Below are 19,755 nucleotides of genomic sequence, written 5' to 3'. Positions count from 1 at the left end.
CGCCTTCCGGCTTAACTCCTTCTTCACCACAACGGTCCTGTGGAGCACTCGCATTACTGCAGATGCTGCACCAAACCGTCTGTCGATCACACGCTCCGTTCTACCCTCACTCGTGAACAAGACCCCAAGATACTTGAACTCCTTTGCTAGGGGCAACAACTCTCCCCCCACCCAGAAGGGACAGTCCACCGTTTTCCGGCAGAGAACCAAGGCCTCAGATTTGGAGGTGCTGACTCATCCCGACCGCTTCACACTCGGCTGCAAACCGCCTCAGTGCCTGCTGAAGGTCATGGTGTGATGAAGCCAACAGAACCACATCATCTGCAAAAATCAGAGATGCAATTCTGAGGTCCCCAAACTGGACCCCTTCCTCCACCTGGCTGCGCCTTGAGATCCTGTCTATGGAAATCACGAACAGGATCCCACTGAGTATGCATTTGACTTCACGCCGAGTATGCGGACACAGCTCTCACTTTGGTTATACAGGGACCGGATGGCACACAGCAGTGACCCCAGTACCTCGTACTCCCACAGCACCCCCCACAGGACTCCCCGAGGGACACGGTCATAAGCCTTCTCCAAATCCACAAAACATATGTAGACCAGATAGGCAAACTCCCAGACTCCCTTAATAAAAAATGTGAATTTATTTTCCGAACATCGCTACCCCTACCATACGAGAATTCAACCATCTGGTAAAACATGTTTTTAAAGTAAAAATCATACATAAAAACTTTTCTCATTGTATATGTAATTGTAATTGTGAATGATCAGAAATTCATTTTAATCTTAGCAAATAATCAATTTTAATGTCATTAGTTTAGCTTCACAACCTTAACCCTAGAAGGTTAAATCAACCGTTTTTCAGAAAAATTATTTGACCCTTATGAGATTTTTATTTTTTGCACAAAGTTACATAATTCTGTTTGGTGAGACAGTAACAGTAACCTGTCAAATAAATGTGCCTATCTTTAAAAATCTCACACACAGAGCCCTTATGTCTGGTATGATTTTTCTTGTTAATAACTTCCCTTTAGAGGCGATGTGAACACAGTGACATCTGGTGTTTTTTTGTTTGTTGTTGTTTGTTTGTTTAGCATAACAAACCTTAACCAAATGGTAGAGATAGCTCAATCAGATTAGTTCAGTTTGACACATTTTTCATTAAAGTGGTAATTCAAAATGTGCTCTACCAAATGCTTGAGCAGGATATTAAAGGGTTAGAAGAAAGAAAAAAAGGGACATTCATAAGACTGTTCATAAACCCCTGTTTTTTTTTTCTTGTTCTCCAATACACAAATGTGCCAAAATACTCTAGATCTCAAAGCATCCATTCTTACAAAAATCAAACAGTAAAGAGAGCCCCACATTACTTTTCCCATCAATAAAACTATCCTACCTAATTTTCCATCCCTATTAATAATGACAATCATTTCAGAGGCTGGTCTGTGGCCTCCACCTCTCTCATGTAGGCTAATGTCCTTTCTTTTTGTAATACTGGATACATCTGTCTCAGTGTCTTTGTGGTTTTGTGGCTTTCAATGAAAGGCCTATCAGTCAACTATGAATCACAGAACAGAGGAAGAAAGACATGATACACACACACACACACACACACACACACACCTACACACACACACGCACACAAACACACAAAGACATGGCCTTCTAAATGTTTGATCGCCTAGGCACACAGAGAGACAGAGAGTGTGTGAGGAGGGAGAAGCTTGCGGGATGGGGATGTGGATGGGCGAGTTCCGGCCAGATGTGTGTGTGTGTGTGTGTGTGTGTGTGTGTGTGTGTGTGTGTGTGTGTGTCTCCTGGTCATGTAGTTGACAGATGGTTTGGGACTTGAGGCAGGGTGTGACCATAGCAGCACCAGACATGATACACACACACACACACTCACACATGTTTACAACACTGCTGGGCTGGTTTGCAGTAGTGTTAAGTCAGCACTTGAGGCCAGACATTTGTTTTGTTGTTTGTTCGTTCATTCACTGAGACAGTCTTTGTCATGAGTCATGGTTTATCCTCATTAACAGTATGATATTTTATGAATTAGTGCCTCCACCTGTTGGGTTTAGGTTTAGGAAAAGAATCCTTGTTGGGCATCAAGTGACATTAAATTCAAAATGTTATGATGTGACTTGATGTGCTGTACACAACTTGAGATATCTTATCATTGACTTTTGGTTTCACATAGGACACAAACCCCAGTCTCCTGGGCAAAAGTCCTGTGTTTGTTTGACCCATCCACCACAACAACATTGAACATTTTGCAGATTTTCTATTTATAATACATCAGGTAACTTCCTCCCGTCATACAACCTGCACAATCAACACCTTCTTGTCCAAACTGGTCACATGTTGCTGCTTTGCACGCAACTATATACTATACTATCCTTCTACGTCTGCTGTGTGCATTCTTGGATGCTGCTGAGATGTCAAACAAATGCATCCGGTGGGGTGACGTGGTACATTCTCATGTTCAGCAACAACAGTACATGGAAATCAATGTTGGAACGTCAACAAACGCACATGCTGGCACAGATGGTAAGTTTTAGGCAACATCTGCACCAGTAGTTAGTTTTAGGGAAAGGATGTGCATAGTAAAGTGTAGAAAAAAACAAACAAAAAAAACATCACATTCAGACAGGAAGTGAACAACGGACTGAACTTGACCTTTGACTGCCACCGGACTAACCTGTTACAGAAATAGAGCATCATTGCTATGTTGTTACCAGTAAATATCAATAAACAGACCACACCACCTGAGCTGCATGTCTGTGTTGTGGAACCTCTTGCTTTCAATTACTAGCTGTTAACAAATGGTAAATGGTAAATGGACAGTACTTGTACAGTATTTTTCTATTTTTTTTTTTTGACGACAAAGCACTTTCACACTACATGTCACATTCAGCGATTCACACACAAATTCACTCATTGATGGCCAAGACTACCGTACAAGGTGACACCTGCTCAGTAACCATTCACATGCAAGCACACTTTGGAGAAGCAGTGGCGGGAGCAAGTTGGGGGTCAGTATCTTGCCCACAGATACTTCAACAGGTTGCCTGGAGGAGCTTGGGATCAAACTGCAAACCTACCGATTAGTGGATGACCCACTCCACCTCTGAACCACAGCCGCCCCAACCACACAGCCTGCATAAGCAATGCAACTGGGCTGCAGCTCATTTAGAGATGTTCGGAGTTGCTCATTTATTCCATGTGAGCTGCACTGTTCCCAGCAAAAATCGACAGTGAAACTTATTTGTCGATAGTCATGTTGTCATCATACCATAGAAACACTACACTTATTCCATCTTGTGAAGGGCTCATTACATGACTTGAATATGGTTTCAGTAAAAAAAAAAAGAAAAAATACAAAATGAGAATCCAAGGCACACTGTAGGGTTTGTGTTTGTAAATATATGGATATTAAATGTGTAAAATATCTTATTATACTTGACCTGTTTGACCAGGCAGAATGTTTGGACAAGGTGTTCACAGCAATATATCATGGACCACAAAGTTTCCTTGTTCCAGGTTATAAATGAAATGACATTTTGAATTAAGTTTCCATCAAAGTGAAATCCCCAGCTGCCACAGTGTCACTCTTTATTAATCCAGTCAAGTTTTCTGCAAGAACTACAGGCTATAATTAAGGCTTAATGAGTGTGTTTGTGTGAGGCGCGTCAGAGGAGGCATGTGTGCATTTCTTAACTTTGCATATATTGCTTGGTACCTTTGTGTGTGTGTGGCGCAGTAACTTTAGAGGAGCGGTGTCTATCACTGTAACAGCAGCTTCTCTTTTCTGGTGGTTAACACTCGTTCATTTTGCCTAACAAGCCCACAGATGTTGTTCTGTTGTCAGGATCAATGTTTGCACTTTTAGTAACTGAAAGCTATTACACTGGCACATACAGCAAGCTGAGAGAGAGCGAGTGGTTGTGAAAACACAAATGATGGCTCAGTAATATAGACCCATCTGTTGGCTGTTGTCATTCAGAGAGAGGTGTTTGTATCTCACACATAAAACTGTGAACAGTCCGGATAAATTACCTCATGTAATAGTTTCATTTGTATCTGTTATAGCCAAGCAATATGTTTATGTAACATTTTGGAAGACTTTTATGATTTAAACATTAGTTTCAAGTAATGTATGTATTGTGAAGCACAAATAAATGCACTGTGGGCTCTGAAACGAAACTTGAATTACTATGAATATAAAAACATCACATCATTCAAAGGGATATAGACCCATATTCAATTGAAACTGCTTGCCATTGCATTCCAAATAGACCCATATGGGTATTTTTCTAGATCGTGCATGCAGTTTAATTTCGATATCTGTCTTTTGCTGCTTTTTCTCCCAACTATTGTCCCAAATTTGTCTCTAAATTAGTTTTTCATCCTTTTTCATCCTTTCATCCTATTGTTTTTTCTGCCCCATGAAGAATGGAGTAGCAGAATTGAGAATTAGTTTAGGTTACTGTAGTTAAAAAAATGTATAAAAAATACACTTTGAGACTAAAATTGCCACCTTGCGGTTGTATGCCTCGGTGATCTACTCAAGCTGCAATTACAGATTACATCCATGTCTGACCAGACTTATATTTAGCCATGACAGTAGGCAATGCTTCAAATAAAGAAGCTACATATTCTAAATTGCGCATGCTTCACACACATCAACAACTCAACAGCACAAAAGGTCAACACAATAAGCACATTTACAGGATTAGAGTCACCAATTCAGTGTCTGATCAAATGTATTTATGTTGTGTTTTGAGTTATGATGTTGAATAATGGCCAGAAAAATGTTAAGTTGATCTTTGACCTTTTATATATAAAATGTCATCACTGACATTCTGCGTTAATTAAATTCCTTCAAGGTGTTCTTGAGATTTCCTGTTTACAAGGATGGAAGAGAGACAAGGTCACATAGACCTTGACCTTTGACAGCCAAAATCTAATCACTTAATCAATGAGTCCAAATGGATGTTTATGTCTAATTTGAAAAAAAAAAAAAAAAGAAAAAAGTCCCCCATGCTCTGGCCTTTAACACTGTGTGGACATTGTGATATGGAGCTCCATCGTAAAAGGAGTAGAAAAGTTTTTGGAATTACACACATCTCTATACATGTGAATATAAAGCTATTGCCATAGTGCAGTATTAGTAACATAGCAAGTTGGTCTGTATCGTCCACTCCATGGTCGACGTGTTTTCCTCCGATACCTCAGGACGTGGCTCAACTTTCTCTCAGTCTGTTCAGAATGTGCCAGCATGTTTTCAAGGTTCATTTCACCCGTTTAAAATTTGATTTCTGACAGAGAGCCCTGCCATAAACTGTGACGTGACCTTGGCTGACTGCAACAGCCGCCATGCAGATGAGCCTGAACACGCCCACATACACACTGTGCAATAGGCTCTCTGGGCTGTGGTGTGTGTGTGTGTTTGGGACTGAATGCATGGTGTTTTGATGGGGTTATTTGAGGTTTTTCACCGACCAAGTACTTCATCTTTTCATTAATTCACTCTCCAGTCACACAGACCCTACTGGGGACATCATACTGTCACTCTGTGTGAGACTGAGCGAGTGTGTATTGCATGTCATTAAGGTCCGACCCGAAATCACAGTTTGTCAGTCTTTATTGCACTCAAACAGATGTCAAAGAGAATTTTAATTAATTGTTATTTTTTTATTATTGAAAAGAGGAAAATAGCTCTTTGGAGATTCATCAGGATGCTCTTCTAATCTATGAGCCTCAGAGTGATTGTTTCTCTATGAGCGTTTAATCGACAACTCAGCCACTAGATACATGTAAACAAACTTACATTGCTAACTTTAACTTACCAACCACTGATATACAGTGTTTTATTAGCAGTAATAGCTATAATACTGGGGCGCTGTTGAGTATGCTCACAGAGTTAACACTTCTGCCATAGCTCCTGCAATATTCCAATAAAAAATATATATGGGAACCTGGTAACTACCCAAACTTTGATGTAAAGCACACTGAATGATTCTTGACAACCTCTAATGACACAAAAGCCTCTTAAAGAGCCAAGAGAGAGTATGTTGTTGAGAAACACAACCTTAAATGCTGTGGCTAGCTCATGAACAGATGCTAATGCTAAAATCATGGAAGCACTAGCTAAGGCAGTTGGTGCTAATTAAGCTTCAATCCACTTGTTTTGTGAGGAAAGTTGGATGTCGCTTCCCTACACTCAACATTGAGTGTGTATGGCCTAAGAATTACAGATGTGGACAGAATGAGTTTGATAAAGCATTAAACAGTGTGGAAGTATCACAGACATCACTGGCTAAACAGAATGCCATCCTAAAAGGAGAACAATAACTACACCAGAGGTCTGTACCACAAAGCTAGATTTGTGCCTTAGCGAGTTATGTTGAGTCAGGGATTCCTCTACTACAAAAGTGGCTCTCTTTTAACCTGGCCAGATCACTAAGGTAATTGATGTGGCACACTTAACCTGATCAGGAGCAATCAACTTGAAATCAACTAAAAAGGGTCTTTCACAGCTTCGCTTTGAGTAGCGTCACTCTGTAATCAGTGAGCCATTAAGACTGTCAGCTGAGAGAAAATGTAAAAAGTACACTTTATACGACTTGTTAAGACATTATGTGAAATAATTGCTACCTAATGAAGCTGTGCATTTGCGTCACAAAGCGTTTTTGTTGTTGTTTTTTGGTTTTTTATGTTTTTTTTTTCTATTGTCACAGGAGCCTACAGTTTATCAGTGATGCAGAAAAACTATGCAAGAATATAATTTACTTTATTCATCTTTTTGTGGCTCTCAGTAAAATATTGAATGTGTTTGAGGTGTTTTCTGCTCAGTTTGTCCACAGTCACTCTAAAGAATCTTCTTTAAAACCATAGATCACTTTAAACATTGAGAGGTCACTATTTATTTTCAATCATGATGACACTTAATAGGTTTATATGCTTAGCTCTGATTTGCCAAAGGCTGTTTTTATAAAGCTATTATAATACAGCTGATAGATTAGCCTAGTGGTACTTCACTTTGATTTGTCCAAAAACTAAGGTGATTCATATGTCTCCTTCATTATGGGACAATGTCAGACCTAAATACATTACTAAATACAGAGCTGCAGAATGTGCAGCTGCCACGTCAGAAATAACCAAGTGATAAAATAGCCTGACAGACAGACTATATTAACTTGTGCATTCACTGTACATCATTACTTGTCAATTTTTTTGCCTTAGTTGAGGCAGCAGTGTTGCTCTGTGCTGTATTACATTTTGATATTCTACAAAGGCAGAAGTAGGCGGAATGGATCGAACATTTCTCGACTCAACTTGTTTTCTGTGAACTGCTGAGTGTAAAGCAGAAACCCTGAGTTAACAGAGACGATTGATAACCATGTTTATGGTAACCTGTTAGCTCTGACTGAGGCTTTCGGGTTTGTCGAGCCACCTCAAAGAGAGCCTGGCTCTGCTGAACTTGCTTTGTGTTAAAGTCCCCAGAAGACAGAATATTTGCATTATGGGCATAAAAGAAAGTTTTGAGAGACTGCTCTCTGTGGACAGAGCACATAGAAGTTCAGCCCCAAACCCAGGAGAGGGTGACAACAGATCATGGCCATTTATATTAAAGTTACACCACTTTCAAACAAAAGATCTATAATATTGTTGATATTGTTGTTAAAATTGTATAGCATCTAAAGCGACTGAGCAATATTAAAGCTGTTCATTGAGGCAGCTTAGTAGCTAATCAGCTAATAAGTCCAGTACAATGTTCACTGCATAGGCCTACATCTTCAGTCTAACCAATGGTAGCATTTAAACATTATAAAGGTGTTAAAAACAGAATTTACCTTGATGCTTGACTTGACATGCTAACTTTGACAGTGAGCCAATGTTAAGATCTGCATTGTGCTCATCACCTTTCACGGCTAAACACCAAATATGTGTCCTTTTTTTAGATTGCATTTACATAACATTAATACTATTTAAAATTTGTATGAAAAAACTGTGAACTTCATTAAATCTAGTGTAATGTTCACCACCATTACAAAAACTGACACGCCTAACCTCTTTAACTCTCTTCCCATTGGCTGACCTTGTGTTTCCAAACATTAGGTCTTCAGTTGGACCCTCGAGCACTGAACAAGTCAAAGTGCAAGAAAAGTGTCATGGTCACAGGTTGTCATTTGTCATTTTTGATTGATTATCAATGTTCTAGAGGGCCGAGATCAATGAGAGTTTCCTCCAGCATCCGCTGGCGAAACTGGCCACTTGACCCTCTCCATTTTTTGGGGGGCATTTTATGCCAATATTGAATTGATGTAGCTTTGTTGCTCTAGTTTCGAATCACCTCCGTACAGATCACTGTGCTCTCTGATCCCGGCTACTCCACTTCAGGCTTTGATCTACCATCTTTTGTACTACAACTACGAATCCCAGCAGCCCCAAAATTACACACAGGGAGCGTGAAAGTGCCCCCTTGTGCCAGTCAACGGCACAAGGGGGTCAATGGCACTCAAGTGTTGCCTTTTGAATGACGAATATATACGTCAGAGGCACTCAGTGAGTTAATATCGGTCTGCCAGAGGGCAGATGGCAGAAAGAAAGAGAGTGAGAGTAGATATATGGACTTTTGAGAGTGGTGTACTGTGAATAAATGCTCGGGGCAACTTTTTTTGAAAGGGTGGGTTTTATTTTTGTGCTAAATTTATCTCTTTATATGTGAATATGCTGACAATATAATTGTGTGCACTATGCAACTGTATTTTTTAATAATTGAAAACATTTTTCAAGTTCTTACTATAATAGTTGTTGACAGGCTGAGTCAGGGCCTGTTTGGACTGCTTTGGTTGTTTGAGCTGGACAAAGTGCTCAAATCTTAATCTGATCTAAATGGGGATGCTGAGGACGCATTAATTCCAGGTGTAAATGGTATCAGATTAAATCATATCTAGATACAGTCTTTATGTGAGAAATATTTAATGCAATGTGCAAAGGGTGTCTTAGTGATAAAGACTGGGTAATCGAAACTTCTGACAAATAATATAAACAGTGTTTCTGTCACATCAACATGTTAAGACTGAATCATTCCCTGAAATACGTTCAGAATGAGAATGGGCTGAAATATCCCCAAAAGAATCCCTACCCCATCAATGTTATTGATGAAAAAAGAAGCCAGATATCTACTGAAAGACGATCAAGGAAAACCTTGTTCCAGTTCTTGGAATTCATCTTATGTGCTAGAAGACAAGTGAGATGGATCACCTAGGTTCATCCCAAGCTTTAGAAAAGTCATTGCCGTCACAGTACCTAATTTCTACCCATTACCACAAATGGAATATTGCATTGACAATCTAGGGAACCACTAATTTAGGAACCACGAGGTATGCTTAAAGCAGGCATGTCAAATTGGTCCACAGGGGGGCCGGTGTGGCTGCAGGTTTTTGTGCCAACCAACCAAGAGCACACAGTTTGACCAATCAACTGTCTGTCAGTTGATTAAATGAGTCAAGTCTGGTGTGCTGCTACTTGGTTGGAAACAAAACCTGCAGCCACACCGGCCCCCCTGTGGACCAGTTTGACATGCCTGGCTTAAAGGTTATTGGCAAGTCCCCCTCATCGACTGTGCTTGCAAGATTTCCACCTTTACGACTCGAGTATATGGTTTTGACATTTGGCATGTGCAATGCACCAGCAATGATCCAGCAGCTAGGAAACATTGTCTTAGCTTTCATGACAAATTGTCATGGCTTTTTGGATGACTTAATCATGAGCACTCTCGCATGTACACATTTGTACATGCAAACTCTAACTGAGGATTTCAGTATTACTTCAGCCTCACTTATCGCAGTCTAGCCAAGGCTGTTTGGGAATGGGAATGTTACCCTAATTAAGGAGACAAGTTGGACAGTGGTCACTGCCATCACTAAATTTCTCATGCCCACCACTAGGCTTGCAAAGATGCAAAGCAAACAAAGATGGTTGTTTTTGTACTTGTTTTTTTTTTTTTTTTTTGGTTAAATTTGTAATCTAAGGTGCAGCAGGGTGCAGAGCAGGGTTAACACATCTGGGCCAGGACAATTATTTAGATAACAGTACAAATGCACAACAATGCAATCAAATGAAGGATTCTATGCTTATGGGTTATGATTCGGATCACTGTACCTAGGCATAGTAAAAAAAAAAAAAAAGTCCAGTTTGCATCATTCTGAGCAATGATATAGAAGAATTAAGTCACACTACCTCTGAGAATGTTGTAATCTGAATTTCCCTATGGCTCTCTATGTGCCCTTTTTCAGGTTTGCCCCGATTAACACTGTTAGCTCTGTCAGCACAGTTGCCATTGTTCAGCACTGCTTATGAAGTTAGCATGTCAGCTGCTCCCTGGCACTTCAGCAAACTCCATGTTGAGAACTTTGTCCAGACAAACAAAGTCATTACATGTCACTGCTTTTGCAGTGATGTTTGCATAAGATCCCAATACCAAGTGAGGACAGAACCGTTCTTGGTATTATGATAAACCACCAGTAAAATGGCACCTGCCACAACAGTGTGATACATGAACGGCCAGCATCACATGAGAATGTGGCTGAACAGAATCTGTTGCGTGCACATGATATACCGCTGGACAGCTTTAGGATGAAACGCTGCCAGTAATGGCATAATGTAAGGAGCACAAAAGTCCCAAAAAGGCGGGTGGAAGGAGTGGTGGAAGGATCTAACAAACCCTGGACTATCACATTGGAGTCCAGTCTGAATGTAATTTCTTTTGTCTACACCTTAGCATGTGCCTCTTTCTCTTCAACCCAGCCATCTGTGCCAGCATGTGCTTTTGGTGACATCCTGGCATTGGTTGCCATGTGCTTGTGTTGTCTAAACATAATCACATGCAGTGGCAGGGGTTGTGGTTCAGAGGTAGAGTGTGTTGTCCACTAATCACAAGGTTGGTGGTCAATCCCCGGCTCCAGTCGGCATATCAAAGTATCCTAGGGTAAGATACTGAGCCCCAGATTGCTCCTGATGTTTGTTCAATTAGTGTGTGAGTGCATGTTGATGGTTACTTATTTTTAGGTGGCACCTTGTACGGTAGCCTTGGCAATCAGTGTACGGACACGTGTGTGAATGGGTGACTGTAACTCATAATGTGAAAGTACTTTGAGTGGTGGAATGACTAGAACAGCGTTACAAGTGCAAGTCCCTCCAATCCCAACATATGCTGACTTTACAGAAGTGAGACCCCAGAATGTGAACAGCAGAAACAGAAGGATACCTAGAATGTAATATGTAGAAACAGAAATCCACTGGAAAGCGGTGATATGTAAGGACTAGGGAAGAGAATGTGTTGAAGGTTTTGTATTGGTTGAGGTCAGGGCTCTGTGCATACCATTTAAGTTGTTCTTCCACACCAAACTGGGACCATTTTTTTTATGGAGGTGGCTTTCTACATGGGAATACCATTATATTGGAATGTGAAAAGGGACTTTTTGCTGCACAACTGAAATTATTCTGTAGTCTAAACCATGTCATTATACGCTGCTGCAGTAAGATTTCTTTGAATTGGAGCTATACAGGAAAAAAAACAGACCCAGACCGAAGGGACACAAAAGCATGTAGACGAGCGTCCACGTTTGACCGTAGTTTACAAGTGCAAAGATATAAAAACATAACCAAAACGAGGGAAAAAGGGGAATGAATAGTACGAAGGAAGAGAGAAGGGGAAGGGTTGTGAGAGAATGCAGAGAGGAGAGTGGTGAAAACATTTTTTGGAGGAATGCTACTTTCATTCACAGTGGCACCTCCTCCTTCTCATCCTCCTCCTTCTGCTCATTCCCCCACTACACACACACACACACACCAACACACACACATACACACAAAAAGCCATCCATAATTGATGCTAGCTGTAGGCAGTCACTGGCGGCTGGACTTTACAGCGTAGCTGGATGTGCATGGAGGAAGGAAAAGGCAAGATGGTAGAGCAGGTACTTCTGACAATACACACTGTTTTTCTTCCACCTCTCCCTCTTTCTCTTTCTCTCTGTCTCTCCTCATTGTCGCACTGTACACTCGCTCCCTCGAACCACACTTTTTGTGCTGTGACTGCAGAAGGCAGCATGCTGCATGCTCCTTTTGTGTGTGCGCTTATGAGTGTGTGTGTGTGTGTGTTTGTGAGTGTGGCCGTCTATATGCGGTGCGTGTAGGTTTGCAGAGCAGCAGGCTTTGCTTGTGTGAGTGTTGGTGTGTATCTGTCTTTCTGCCTCATTTTCTTTCGTCCTCATCTATCATAGGTGCTAGCAAGAGTCCATGAATTTACGCATTAGAGAGAGGAGAGAAACACAGAGAGAGAGAGAGAGACAGAGAGAGAAAGAGAGAGAGAGAGAGAGAGAAAGAGAGAGAGAGAGAGAGAGAGGAGCTGCAGATTTGTTTTGGAAATGAAACCAAGAAACCCTGCGAGCTGGAAAAGGTTTGTTCAACAGTAAGAGAAGGGAAAAAAGAGTCAGGCTATATCAAGGAATGAGGTAGAGAAGTATCATTTTTATTTATTTTATTTTATTTTTTTGTATGGTAACTTGTGCGGAATTAAACCGAAATGTTGTTACTTGGTGCATTGTGCTGTGTGTGTGTGTGTTGAATTCTGTGTGAATTTTTTTTTTTTTTTTTTTTTTTTACAATGCTCAAATGTTTTATGTATGCTGAGAGAGTTGTACTGCTGTACTATTCCCCCTTTTTACATATTGGCAGTGAAGGGATCCCCTCTTAGCAGGACTTCATTGTAGAAGTTGGGGGATAAAATGCCCCAAAGTTCAGCCAAAGTCAAATAACAACATTCAGGTTCTGGAGAAATATCCTTCAAAGAACCCACTGGCTGTGTTTACATAATATGTATCCCTTTTTTGAGGCATATAAGGGTTTGCCTGATATTTGGAATGTGATATTTACATGAGCACAGAGATATTTGGTTGTTTTCATCTCGAAAACACATGATAAATACAAGTAACATGGTCACTGATGACTGCACTCTATTTGTACATGTGCTGTGATGTCGACAACTTTTTTGCAAATTTTTATTTTGTGCCAACACACTCACTAAGCACTGAGATATTCATTAAAGGATCTACACTGCTCTGAAAATGCTGTCCTCAACATTGACTGGTGTCAGCCTGTCCTGTCAAATCCAATTGTCAGAAAAATGCTTACTTTGTTCATCTATGCAAACCACTGATATGTTACATTTTCACTTTATTATGTAACAAATACAGTGAAAGTTTATACTTCAGCAACACAGGGGTTAATGTGTGGCTAGGTTTAGGCACAAAAAAGATTTCACTATTCCGCTATAGGTTTGCACAAAACTTAAGCGATATTTTCAAAATGTCGATAAAACAATTGTGAGATGATTGCGTTTCCACTGAGTGATGTGATGTTTTCCAAAGCACCATGTGACCTATGAATGACAAAAAAGGGTTTCCATTCCGGGTTTTGCGAAATATGGCTTTTTCAAATTGTTCCACCTCATGCTAAAATGCTAATTTTTTCTAAATTGATGTGTTTCCATCATGCATATTTTATAATCACAATTTCAATATATCCAATTTCAGGGTTAACAGAAACCCACCTTATGACTTATGATGAGGATTTTTTTTTTTTTTTTTTTTGAAAAGCAGCAATGTCTTTATAAAAAACAACTGCTTTTTGTGCCACTGTTACGGCAGGGAAAACAGTGATGATTCCCTAAAAAATACTCATGTTTGGTGAACTAAAAAGTTGCTGGAAACACAGTGGACACTTGCTAAAACCTGTTGTTTGTTTGTCTTGATCAATGGTTTGCAGCTTGACAACTGCTTTGCCTAGATCCTCACAGCATCCACCATCCCCTCCACCTCCTGACAACAGTCACCTCATGTACTAAAATCACTTTAAAAATGATGACACAACGTAGGCTGTATGAAAACAAGCTAATTTAAAGTATTCATGGTTTTCTGAAATGTAAAACGTAAACATTTTCCTCTGGCCACTAGGCTGACCTGTCACTGTCACTACCCCCATGAAGGACAGGGAGCAGTGGATAAAGCAACATATTCTCATAGATCGGTTAATATGACATCCTGGGTCCGGGCAAGTACAGTCATTAGTCATTAACCCACAAATTGCTCAAATTTGAGTTGTGAATATAAAATACACCTAATGGAAACATGTCAATTATAAAAAGTAAATAAATACGTCTCCCATTTATTGCAGAAAAAAGTTTTTACACTTGCATGAGGTTGTATTTCAGGCAATTAAAAAAAAAAAAACTTCTCAAAACTGCAATAAAACACTTTTATTTCACATTTATAGGTCACATGATGCTATGACCAAATACCTTGTCAGTAGGAACAGCTCCCTCTGGCATGATGCAGCAGGCACAACAAGAGGTGTTATTGTATCAAATAACTCTATGAAAGTTGAGCGGATCATCTAGAAATTTTGAATCCACAATTCCTCTGTGAAATCCTGGACTATCACCTCCCAGATTTCTGGGAGGGGCTTACGTTTCCATTATCGCTTGAATAACATGCCTACGTGTCCTTGGATTGGAAATAACGACGACTAGTGCAATGGCAGCAATTGAAATAAAGCTGCCAATGATATGAACATCCATCACCATGCTTCTTGGAGTGTTATCACCAGTAGAGAAGTCCCACAATATCACTCGAAGGAAACGCAGTCATCTCGCAATTGTGCTTTATCAACATTTCAGAAATATCGCTTAAGTTTTATACAAATCTGTAATGGAAACCCACCTACTGTGGTTAGGATTAGGAAAAAAAATATGGTGAGGGCCACCTTAAAATGACACAAAGTTCATACGGTTCCAAACACGTGTCTCCATGAGAAAGTCCCATGGGAAAGTCTAGTGTTTAGTGAGTGATCCACCAAAACAGCATGCCTTCTCACTGCTCAGGACAGCCTCCTTGCTTACTCCCATCAGCACATTGGTCACATTATCACAGCCTTTCAGAATATGTGGGATGCACACATGAATGGGGTACACCAAAAATCCGATGCTCATGTCTGTGAAAACACACTCATTGACATTTGTAACTACAATAATAAATAAAAATACAGCCTTGGATTAATGCCTTTGTCAACAGTATGTTGTGTAGCTGGATTCTTTGTAAAATCTATCTAATATCCTTTTTTGTTTGATATTTACGTTTTTTAGTGGTTTCTAAGGAATATAATTTCCATAAGCCTTAGATGTTGTAGTTAAATGCCACAGCTCAACAGAAGAAGCAAGTCCATAAGGGGGTCAAGGGGTCGAGTTTAGCTCTGACATGTCTGTAAAAGTTTTTAGACAGCAGAGGTCGAAACAAGAGAGTTGAAAATAATGACTGTAGGAGAGAGGTTTGGTGAGTGTTATGAATATGGATGAGGCCAAGTTACAATGGCATAAGTGCCCATGCTGGAGTTTATGTTTTTTAACTTTGTTAAAGGGGAACAACACCAATATTAAGAGGTCCAATATGTTTTTTCCATGGTCTTAGAAAGTTCAATCAATATTTGTGATCTTGAGAAACCAGCAAAGGAAGTCTCAAACTTATGATGTCACAGGGTATAAAGTATGGAGCTGTCCCACAGACATTGAATGGGAGCCAGATTTTTTGAACACACAAATGTTTGTTTTCTTTCCTTATACCCAAATGAGTTTGATCATTTGGGTATAACATTCCCCTGGTGTGCTCACTGTCCTCTGGAACATTTTTCCAAATTTGTAGAGTATGGAGTACCTTGAGACTTTATACTCTATGATATGACAAATTTGATTTTTTAGCATTCTAGTTTTTTTCATGTTTATTAATATTTTTGGACTGTCCTAAACCATAGGAACAACATGTATTAATTTTGAAAAGGAGTATATTTCCCCTTTAAAATCATGAAGGTTTGCATTTCTTGCACCAAATGCTTAAGATGATGTCGATTTGTCGTAGATCATGGGAAGTAAACTCCAGTAACATACTCTATTGATTCATAAAGACTGATAAAACAAATGTGATGACAGTTTAGTGCATTTACATCATGTTAGAAAAAGTAAAATGATTGAATTAGTCCGACTAAAGCTGGACTTTTAAAAAAACAAGTAAACATGTTAGTCTGGCTACAATCTTACGAAGTCAAATTTCTCAAAGTCAGACTAACACACCTAGATAATTTCGTGGGGGTTGATTTACTCTTTCCTGTATACCTCTTTCCTGTATAAGTGAAGACAAAGGTTTTAACATGGCGAGTGCTAAAGCATGAAAAGTGCACCAAGCAACAAAAAGTTATCTATGTTTTCACCATATGAAATGAAACCTGTTTGCCACTTACTAACTTCTTTGGTATGTGACATAGTAGGTCAACTGGAAGAAAGTTTATTAGCAACTAGATGAAAGGGGACAAATCGCCAACTACCAACACAGAGTCTGACATACATCTATAAATAAATCCATTCTCCCTCGGTGCTTGTATACTGATACAAGGAGTCCAATTATATGGCCCAATCGAGCTATAACCATAGCTCCACTTAACTGTGCATGGAAATGTACTGATTGTATGTAGTTACAGAAGCTAGTGATACAGAAACTAGAAAAGAAGTGATGTCATGACTTCGGTGATCTTTAAAGAGATAGCGGGCATCTTCTAGCAATACAATCCTTTTAATAAGAAATTCCTTCTTTATATTTCCCGGAGACAGAGTCCTTACTGAGCTGTGGTGCAGTTTGTTACCTTTGTTACCTACCTAACATTGTCAATGAACCTCCAAGTAACTGCCAGGAGGAAGATACTCACTTTATTTGGCTCATATTAGTGCAAGACTAGCCTCCCAACTATACCACTGTTTGATCAAATGCTTTAAACAACCTGATGTTACTTTTACCTGAAAATGACCTTTAAAGCTATATGAATTATTAAGCTTGTTTTTTAGGAGAAAAGGTTGAATTTGTGTCCGATCCTCAAAACCATTTAAACAGGAGGTCAGAGTTAATTGATGGATCAACCAATTGTCACAGATCTAACATGATTAACAGCAGAAAAAGAAAGTTGGGCTGACTGGATTCTAGTTGTGGCAGAGGAGTGAGGCAGGTAAGACACTATCATTGGCTCTAGCTAAGGTTAGCTAAAAAAAACCATGAAATTTAAGACACAGCTAGGTACCCTCAGCTCCAGTTCGCAGAAAATTAAACTGTTAGCAACATTTTCTCTCCCTGTCAGAAACGCTTTGCCAATACAGACATGGATTTTGTCTTGTTTATGTCAAATTCTCATTTTAATAAATATGTCTTCTGTTTTGGGGGGTTACTTTGCAGTGTAGGCAGTGCTGGAAAAGCATATTTTCCTGCAGGATCATCCGCCATTGAATCAGGCTTTCACACACATTTGTATTTGTAGAACAACTAATAGAAACACTCTCTAAAATGTCTTGTGATTGGACAGAGTCTCCCAGCACTGCTAGATTGTTTTTTTAAGCCTGAAAACAGAACCAAGAGAAGGTACAGAAGTTAAGTGCTCTCTGAGTCCACTTGAATTAGAACATACTCAGTTTATTATGGATTGCCAAATTATGTCAACACAAAACTGTCTATCCAAGGTTTAAGAAAGTGCTCATTTTAACCAAAACCCATCTTTGTATTTGTAATTCATTACAGCCACCATTTAATGACACCACTAAAACAAAGAAACAAACAAAGAAACAAAAACAAAAAAACAAAAAAAAAACCCAGAATTTTTCAGCTAAGTTTAAATATAACTAATACATCTACCTTGTACCTAAAACAGTCAAAGGAAGGTGTGTGCAATGAGGGCAAAGTCAGTGGTTCTAGAGTTTGGTACCTTTTAGTCATTTTTTAAAACCTTGCCTGAGAGGAAAACCACAGTTCATAACAACTACCCAGAGATCTTGGATGACAGCGACATTACTTAAAATAAGTCAGAAAAGGAAAGAAATGTGAAGATCAAATGATCAGACTGGTCTAACCCAATCACCATGGAAAATGTTGCCATTGAAGGTTTCTGCAAACAATGGGTATGAGGTTAGCAAAAAACACATTTCTTTACATTTAAAGAATGTGTGGTTAGGTTAAGGCACAAAAACCACTTGGTTGCGGTTAGGAAAAAGATTATGTTCTGGCTTAAAAATACTCAATTTTCATGACACTATCCCGCCTGGAATACAGCACTTTCTTGGGAAAAAAAAAAAACTACCGCTCTTCGTGGCACTTCTGCTGGACAACCAACAACAAAGCGCTACAAAACAGTTTGGGGGTAAAACACTGCTGACAAAAATAGTGATGGGTTAGTAAAAAAAGTTAGGTGTCTACATAGCCAGTGGAAGAACAGCAAAAGCTTGCCAAGGTGCCATGCACCATCCCCTCAACCTGTGTATGACGAGTTAGCTTATATCCTACATCACTTTAGAAATGTGTACAAGACACGAATGTGATGTGTAAATGTAATGTATTCATTGTTTGCAAAACTGTACAATGCCGACATTTTTCTGGGCTGTGGAAACCAAGCCCCTGGTTTAAAAAACCATGGCATCAGTAAAATTATTCTACACTTTCCCATCCCAAGTAGTCATATAATGCTGCTTTGCAGAAGACTTCTATATATTTTGCTTTAGTTATCCTTCTGTTTCTACTGTTGACGTTCCAGATTGCCGCTACTATGATGTTATCACAAACACTCAGTGAGATTACACTGCACTTGGTTGTGTTTAAGCAAAAAAAGCACATGGCAACCAACACTAGGATATCAACAAACACATGCTGCCATGGATGGTTAGTATTAGGCGAAGAAAATACATATTAAGGTTGAGGAAAAAAACTCCCATATAGACAGGAAGTGAACACTGCATTCCTGCATGGAAGTCTGGTGTTTGTTGTACCCATTCACCACCCAAGAAGCGCCCTGTGCTTCTTATATTAGTTAGTGCCAGCATTTCAGCCTGATGCTGTCTTGCCATGCATCATGCAGATGCAACAGGTTCTGTCCAGCCACATTTTCAAGTGACACCACCCATGGTCATATCATGAGGACGCAGCGTATAATAACCCCATGACTGCTTCTGTCCAGCTGTATTCTCAGCTGATGACATCAAGGGGCATATCATACTGTAACAAAAGGTAGCTTTTGGCGTCAAGGTTGTACGCCAAAAGCACTGGCTGTACTTGATGACTTCAGAATGATAACAGGCTGAATTTTTCCTAAACAGCCATTTGTAAACATCCACTAAGGTTTATATACTCACTTTTCTTTTTTTATTTATTGTCGTTGTTCATTCAGTTTTACTGTGCAATGACGGATTATTAAAATTTAGGTCAGGGAAATGTTTGTTTCCGACCTGCCCAATCGTCTAATTGCTTGTGTTACTTGTCCAGTTGGACCTTCTGTAGTCATATTGCAGATTTCCAAGAACTCAGCAATGACTTTGTTGACTAATGTTGCACTAATGATCAGAGTTTTATTAATAAAGCACAAATTGTACAACAACTTGTCATCAGGCAAAGTGTTTTGCTGACTTTCACAGAGAGTGATCACTAAATAAATGCAGTTTGACTAAAGGCTACAGTACAATACCTTATGGAAGTCAAGTCAACATAAGATTTGGTCAGAAGTAGGATACACAATAAATCCGTGGACGAGGGGCCAAGACATTTAAAACTTTAAACACAATACATAAATTTGAGTAAAATCTAAAACTGTCTTTTGTGAAAAATT

At 39.5% G+C, this 19,755-nt stretch overlaps 1 protein-coding gene across 8 annotated transcripts in view; it reads left to right on the top strand.

The window, feature by feature from the left end:
• rbfox1 (RNA binding fox-1 homolog 1) overlaps nt 1–19,755 on the top strand; it is a 338,256-nt gene that overhangs the window by 245,130 nt on the left and 73,371 nt on the right. Inside the window, exon 1 of one of the 8 annotated variants that reach the window (XM_042505385.2) lies at nt 11,872–11,996. The exons of the other annotated variants lie outside the window; for them this stretch is intronic. Coding sequence (XP_042361319.1) covers nt 11,958–11,996 — 39 coding nt within the window. The 5' untranslated portion in view covers nt 11,872–11,957. Of the gene's footprint in view, nt 1–11,871; nt 11,997–19,755 lie in introns of those variants that run through there. 8 annotated transcript variants of the gene reach the window in all.

The sequence above is a fragment of the Plectropomus leopardus genome, chromosome 18 (assembly GCF_026936395.1).
Source record: "Plectropomus leopardus strain MGB_pleo_1.0 chromosome 18, ASM2693639v1, whole genome shotgun sequence".
In the NCBI taxonomy this organism is placed as follows: Eukaryota; Metazoa; Chordata; class Actinopteri; order Perciformes; family Serranidae; genus Plectropomus; species Plectropomus leopardus.
The sequence above is the reverse complement of the archived record's forward strand: the minus strand, read 5'-3'. Positions and strand labels throughout refer to the sequence as shown.